At 57.8% G+C, this 7,221-nt stretch overlaps 1 protein-coding gene across 1 annotated transcript; it reads right to left on the bottom strand.

Moving 5' to 3' along the window:
• Positions 1-804: 804 nt before the first annotated feature.
• Positions 805-6,904, bottom strand: FMOD (fibromodulin). Its single transcript, XM_026053159.1, has 3 exons — positions 6,827-6,904; positions 3,331-4,341; positions 805-1,063 (listed from the first exon to the last, which is right to left on the bottom strand). Exons 2-3 carry the CDS (start codon positions 4,319-4,321, stop codon positions 912-914), a joined length of 1,143 nt encoding a protein of 380 aa, XP_025908944.1. The 5' UTR covers positions 4,322-4,341; positions 6,827-6,904; the 3' UTR covers positions 805-911.
• Between the last annotated feature and the right edge of the window lie 317 nt (positions 6,905-7,221).

Genomic DNA, 7,221 nt, shown 5'->3' with positions numbered 1-7,221 from the left:
CCTGCAAGGCACCCAAATTTACTCTTCTCTTCCAACAAATGACACTTGAGACCCGAAGCGCTCAGGGCCGCTGTCACCAGGCAGAGGTGCAGCCCTCGGCCTGCGATTCCTTGGACACGTCTCATGCAGTTACAGAAAGGGCTTTATTGGCCGTTTACGATGCCTACGGGTCACGCGCCGGTGATAGTACAGGGGGTTGGGGGGTCTGTTTCTATACTGTTAGCATGCAGTTTAAATGCAGAGGGTCTAGGTGGCCTTGTCAGCTTTGCAAGTCCTCTCCAGAGCTCAGCTGCCCTCGGTCCCCAGCCCGGCTCCTCCAAGGAGCCAAGCAGCTGTTTGGGAGATGTGGAATTAAAACGTGCTGCTCATGCATAAACCTTATCCTGGGGGAAATGCTGAGCGGGAAAGGTTCCTCTCCCATCAGCTTTATTGCCAGAGCTGTTTGGAGCAGGCTGGGGACAGCCAGGGGGAAGCGGGGACTTGCTGTCCCTGTCCCCGTCCGAGGGCTGCTGCCACCTGGGAACCATTAACCTGTGCAGCTGCCCTGGGGACATCAAGAGAAATCCCGGGATACATCATGTTAAATGTGCTCGTCCTGCAGGACACGTGCGGAAACCCTCCCAGCCGGAGCTGCCCGCTCCGTGGAGCCGGGATACGTCCCCCCCGCCTAGAGGCTGCGCTCTGGAGAGCAGCACTGCGGGGAGCTGAGCCCGGACCCATCCCTTTCCCGCGGGAAGGGGGATGCGCTCGGGAATGGCGGGATCCCGCCCGGGCACCGGCGTGCGCTGCCCTTGGCCCACGCGGGCTGCGCTATCGCGGAAGCCGAGCCGAGGCGCCAAGCTGCGATGAGATGGGAGCGAGYGTCCCCGGGCACGGGCAGCGCTGTCCTGAGGACGGGAGGGGACGCCGGGCTAGATCTCGATGATGGTGGCGCGGCGCAGGCACAGCGGCGCGTCCGGCGGCACCGCGTTCCGCTTGATCTCGTTGCCGTCGAGCCGCAGCACCTGGAGCCGCGAGTAGTTCATGACGTCCACGACGGTGCAGAAGCTGCTGATGGAGAACTCTGCGGGAAGGGGGTGGAGAGCTGAGCGCCCTGCTTGCCCCYGGCTTCCCAGACCAACCTGCGTGATGCCCCTTGGAGCTCAGCAGCGTCTACRTGGAGCCAACCCACAAAACCTGATAGCGGCTGGTCCCCGTGTTGCCCCATGGGGCCCTAGCAGCCATCCTAAGAGCCCTCCGGAGATCCGCGCACATGGATATGGGTCAGCATCGTCAGAGGTGACGGATGCGAGGGAACCAAACCACGTCTGCAGGTGGCTCTGATGGCTCCTGATATCCAACAGCTTCTGTTCAGGTGGGCAGGGAAGACCTGGAAGCCCCCACAGACTACCAGCTGTGCCCCAAATTTTTGAGCCTTTCTGATGTTTCTTCCCATGCTATACCCTCCCATTCCCAGTTCCTGAGGCACCAGCACAGAAGTGGGACCTCCGAGGCAGCATCCCTGCTCAGGAGGACATCCCAGTCCCCTCGGGGCTCAGGTTGTGCAGCAAACGTCCTGCCAGCAAATGTCCCCTCCTATTCTCCCCATTTGTGCGGACACCTCCACTACCCCAGGCAGGAAAACTCCGGGATGCATTAGAAAAGCTTTGGAGCCGCCCTGGGCTTTGGGACGCGAGAACGCGAAGCAAATCCCGGGTTTTGTGCAGGATTTGGGAGAGAACCGCCGGGCTAGAGGGCAGCAAAGCTGCGGCCCGTGGCCCTGCTCGGGGAAGGAGCAGCCTCCTCCGCTCCCGGTGCTGCGCGGCCCGGTGCGCCCGGCCCTGCACGGGAGCCTGAAGCGCGTTAGCGACCGCAGCGGGGCTCGTCCTTCCCCCCAGGGCTCGGCGCAACCACCGCACGCGCTGCAGGGCTGCAGCTTTCGCTCGCTGCAGGTTTGGAAAGCAAACATTCGGGGATCTGCTGCAGGGTTTTTGCTCCTTGCTGCGGGGCTGGGTGTTTCCCTGTTTTTGCCAGCGGGTCTTCGTCCCACGCGGAGCAGCCCACGCTGGGGCTTCAGAATATTTCAGAATATTTCAGAATATTTCAGAATATTTCAGAATATTTAAGGTTGGAAGGGACCTCTACAGATCATCTAGTCCAACCTTCCTGCTCAAGCAGGCACACCTACTGCATGTGGCACAGGGYGGCATCCAGGCGGGTTTTGAAGACCTCCAGAGTAGGAGACTCYACAACCTCCCTGGGCAGCCTGTTCCACTGCTCTGTCACCCTMACAGTAAAGAAGTTGCTCCTCACCTGGAGACGGAACTTCTTGTGCTTCAGCTTGTGGCCATTACCCCTCGTCCTATCGCTGGCCACCAGTGAGAACAGCCTGTCCCCTTCCTCCCTGCATTCTCCCTTCCTGAACTTATACATATTAATCATATCCCCTCTGAGCCGTCTCTTCTCCAGAGAAAACAGGCCCAGCTCGCTCAGCCTCTCTTCATACGAGAGATGTTCCATTCCCTTAATCATCCTGGTTGCCCTTCTCTGGACCCTCTCCAGAAGCTCCACGTCCCTCCTATACTGGGGTGCCCAGAACTGCACACAGTTCTCCCTCTCCCCGTGCTGCCCTCAGGGTCTGGCAGGTGAGAGGAGCAAGAGTGGATTTTTCCAGGAGTTTCAATATTTGTTGTTTTTGTAGCTGTTTTTATACACAGCAACTCCAGAACAATTTGTTCCTTCTATTTATTTGTGTATGAAACGGAGTGGGTTTTAACCCTGGCAAACGATGCCATGTAGATGGTTCTAATAAGGACGAGCTCCTACCGATCGCGGGTCCTGGCCAGAGCAGGAGGGACCACAGGGGCACACAGATCCCACAGCACCGGTTCCAACGGAGCTGCCGGGGAAAGGTGCAGCTCCCAGGCCCTCCTGGGGGGCCCTTTAGAAAGGACGAGGAGCAGGGAGGTCCCTGCAGGTATCAGACACTCCTTAGCAATGAGCCAGCACTCTCAGCCTTGATTCTCACCAGGAAATACTGAGGCTCCTGCTAACCTCAGAAGAAATCAGCTTAACRGCTTAATTGATCACTGCAAGTGTCTGCAGGGGAGCGTTCAAATTTTCAGCTCCAGGTGTATGTGAGGAGCCAGCAGGCCCCAATCTTGTCTTGATAAAGACCACCTGGATGGTGTGTGTCCTGTGGAATAGAGCTCCCTGCCTAAAACATTATCCTGGGCAGCCCCTAGTAGGGAAGGAGGAAGGGATGGACTTGGTGTTCCCATCACTGCATTGGCTGCATATGTTATTGCTACCTATCCATCAACATGCTTTGGCTCATGGAGATCTACTCACCGTTGATTTGGTTCCCTTGGAGGTAAAGGTTCTCCAGGTTGGTGCTGACCCGTGGGATCTTCTGAAGCCTGTTGTAGGAGAGGTCCAGCTCGAGGATGCTGCTGCTATTGAAAGTGTTGGTGGAGAGACCCTGGTTTGTGAGGCTGTTGTGGGACATCCTCACATAGAGCAGCTTGGGAGAGACTCTGAAATAGTCATCAGGAATGGTGTTGATGTGGTTGTACTCTAGGTAGAGCTGTTCCAGGGCCATTGGGAGGCCATCAGGGACTTTCCTGAGGTGGTTGTAGCTCAGATCAGCAAGGATCAAGGACTTGAGCCCTTTGAGGGAGGCTCCCATTTCAAAAATCTGGTTGTGGCTGAGGTACAGGGCTGTGAGGTTCTCCAGGCCCTCCAGAGCATTGGACGGGACCTTGGAGATCTGGTTGTAAGACAAGTGGAGCTCCCTCAGGGAGCGGGGCAAGGGGCCAGGCATCTTGGTCAAGTTGTTGTTGTTCATGTATAACCTCTCCAGGTTCCTGAGCTTGGTAAAGACCCTCTTGCCCATCTTCTCGCTGGTGATCTGGTTGTTGTGCAGCGCGAGCCACTCCAGCTCTGTGGCGTTGTCGAACGCGCCCTCCTGGATGGAGGTGATCTGGTTGTTCTGGAAGTAGACGTACTTCATCCTGGAAGGCACGAAGGGCAGATACCTCAGGTTGCGCGTGTCGCAGTACATGGCTGCCGAGAAGTTAGGGGGACAGTCGCACTCTTGGGGACATTCTCGGGAAGGCGCCTGTTGAGCTTCGGGGCCGGGCTCTACCTCCGCATCCGGAGCAGGGAGGTAGGAATAGACGTAAGGAGTGTTTTCATCCTCATAGTAGGGCATGTAGTTATAGGAGGAGAGGCGGGACTGYCGCATGTAGTACTGCAGCCAGGCCAGGTCTTCTTCTTCATTGTACTGGCCCAGGGAGAGTCCGCAGAGACCAGCGACTATCAGCACCGTGGCCCAACGCATGATGCTGACCCTGGGGGAACCTGGAGGGAGGAAACATCAGCAAATGCAGGCATGGGAATTGGGAGATTTGGGGTCTGTGCTCAGCTCTGGTGCCRGTTTGGGGTTATCCCACTCTGTGCTCAGCAACGGAGTGGGATAACTCTAAATCCTATTAAAAGGGTGTCTGCAAACATCTCCTCTCTGAAGTTGCTGAGCTGCCATCCTTTCACTGTGTGCTTTCTGCAAATGCTCTATTTTAGTGGCTCTCTGCTTGCAAAGTCTAGAAATACTGCTGTATACTATTATTGGTATAATACTACAAGAAATACTACCGATATTTCACTGCTGATATATCACTGCTGGATAAAGACTCAGTGCCCACAGTCTTAGGTAGAGCACGTGAAAAGGCAACCCAACTCTTCCCCAAAATGTGGGCATTTTGCATCTGGGCACTCAAACCCAGGCTCAGCACCTACTTGCTGCATGGATGCTTAATGCATGTGGGTCTGGGGGACCAATTCCCGCTCCAAAAGGGGAAAAGTGGGAATTGCAAGGGCAGGTTGATGGGGCTGTGTCTGCGCGGTGCTTGCTYGTGCTGTGGTTTGCTGCGGGTTTCATCCAGCTCTCCCTTCCCCCACAAAAATGTAGGATGTTCCTGCCGCCAGCGGCCGACGTAAATCCTGGTAAACAAGTTCCGGCTTCTTTGGAAGTTTAAAAGACTTTTAAGCCTAGATTTTTTCCGAGTTCAGCTAATTCTCCTGACCCCACATCAAAGCAGCATCGTCCTCCTGCCCTTTGAGGCCAGCATGACAAATAGGGGAGGGAGTGAACATAAAACCTCAAGTTTTGGCTGTGTTTATGAAGATTGACCTGTGCAGGGGTAAAATGCAGAAGAGAGGAGGGTGAAATGGTCGCGGGCAGCAGAGTTTCCGCTCCACTCACCCAGAGGGGACACCAGTGGTGCCCTATACGGTGTGCTGGTGACCAGAGAAGACTCTGGCCCCGCGCTGAGTGCAGCAGTGGGAATTGCATGCRAGTGAGCCGGCTTGAAACGCCTCCAGGAAACGCTCCGGGCTGGGCTGTTGGGATCCGCTCCTGCCTGCTGGCTCCTATCTACGTGGCTGGGAGCGCAGGGCTGCTCGGAGCCTCCTGCCAGCTCCGCCGCGGCAGCAGGAGCGTGGCCAGCGCGGGGGACATGGGGGCAGYGCGTGTCCCCCCCGCTATGCCGAGAGCCGTGCTATGTGACCTGGGTCACATAGAGGGGTCTTCGCTCCAGCACGTGCGCCAAATGCTGCTGTGGTGCTGGGGAAATCCGGGATGGGACCTCAAGGGCGCCCTGCCCAAGAGGAGTTGGCTGTGAGGTGGCTTGGGRAAATGTCACCACGTCCCCACTGCTGAGCTGTGGGTGCCCCTGTGGAGCCGTGGCGGTGGAACCGGCTGCACCCATGGAGCATTCGCACCCCTGCCAGTGGCCTGCCCAGATGGCACGCCTGGGCTCCCTTCCCTCTTCCCTCACTGGGCCCATTTTCCCAGGGAGCTGCCAGGGTTGCCTGTGCCTGGCCGGCTGCTCCCAGCCCCGGTGCAGCCACGTCGGGAGGGTATTTCCAATCCCGGCGCTATCCCGGAGCCCAGCACACAAAGGGGGCACAGTTCTGCTCCGCACCGGGAGCGAGCTGCGACCGAGGCGCCCTGGCAGGCTGCTCCCGCTGGAAGAAAAGCGGGATTGAGGCCTGGGTGGGCAGACAAGGCTCCCTCTCCTTCCTCCTCTCCCTCCTCCTTTCCCTGGCGGAGGGGCGGGCGAGGGTGGTGCTCGGGATGCTCCGTGCGTGCCGAGACCTTGGCACCGAGGTGGCTGCGCGTTCGTTTTTTCTCCTCCTCCTGTTCCAGGGCATTTTGCCTGGTAAAACACCAGAGCTGCTCTGCACGGGGCTGCTTCCAGCCTCGCTGACGGTGGCTGTGCCGCCCTGCTGCCCTTCAGGGTCGCTGGGCTGATCCGAAGGGTCCTTTGCTGTTCCCTGGGTCCCTTTCAGTAGGGGGTCCTCAGCAGACCCCATCTCCACACTGCCTTGTTTAAAGGTTTTCTCTCCCTTCCCGAGCCACCTTCAGCCACGCTCCTGGCTGCCACCCGAGCTATGATAGTTTCGGCTCTGAATCTCCGCACTTGCTTCCCAAAAGCTGCTGGTTTAAGTGGGTCAGCCCCGGTTCGGAGCAGCATTTGGAGCCAGGGCATCGCAGCCTTTGGGTCTGGCACTTCCCCCCCATTGCTGCCGATTTCTGCCAGGCAAAACCCAAGCCCTGCTTTGCCAGAAGCGGGGCACCTGCCCAAGCCCGGGGGTCCCTCCATATGGATGGCACGAGGAGGGATGCACAAGGCTGTTCCAAGTCCTCCTGCGTTGCGGGCATGCGTTTGAGCAGCGCTGTGCCAGCAGCACGCGGGCACCCTCATGCCACCCGTCCTGCCAGGCTATGGAAATGGGAGCTGAAAAAAAAAAAAAAAAATCCCCATAAACAGGGAGTTGGACTCACCGAGCTGCGAGTCTCCCGCCCGGCGYGTGGCTGCTCCGTGGGCTCTGCGGGGAGCTGAGGAGCATGCGAGGGAGCCTCCCCAGTGCAAAGGCTGGTGCCCGCGCTGGCTCCCGGCTCCGACTCCGTGTGCAGGTCACGGGCTCAGCAGGTTTTTGGGGAGTGACCTCCTAGCAGCGGGCGGTTCGCAGGAGCGACTGGATAGACCCTAATGCTGCCTGGCGTTATAAATAACCTGCTTTTTCTTTCCTCCCTCCCTCTCTCTCTCGTCTTTTCTCATAGGAGCGTTGGCACTTTTCAGGCTCTCTCTGTTTAACGAGTTAGTGGAATCGAGGATGTTGTTTTTAAAAGGGCTGTTGTTAGGTCTCCTGTGTTTCTCATCAGGAAGTGATGAGGAG

This window comes from Nothoprocta perdicaria, unplaced genomic scaffold (assembly GCF_003342845.1).
Source record: "Nothoprocta perdicaria isolate Ctin4 unplaced genomic scaffold, notPer1 scaffold_97, whole genome shotgun sequence".
NCBI lineage: Eukaryota > Metazoa > Chordata > Aves > Tinamiformes > Tinamidae > Nothoprocta > Nothoprocta perdicaria.
This window is presented reverse-complemented; position numbering and strand designations above follow the sequence as displayed.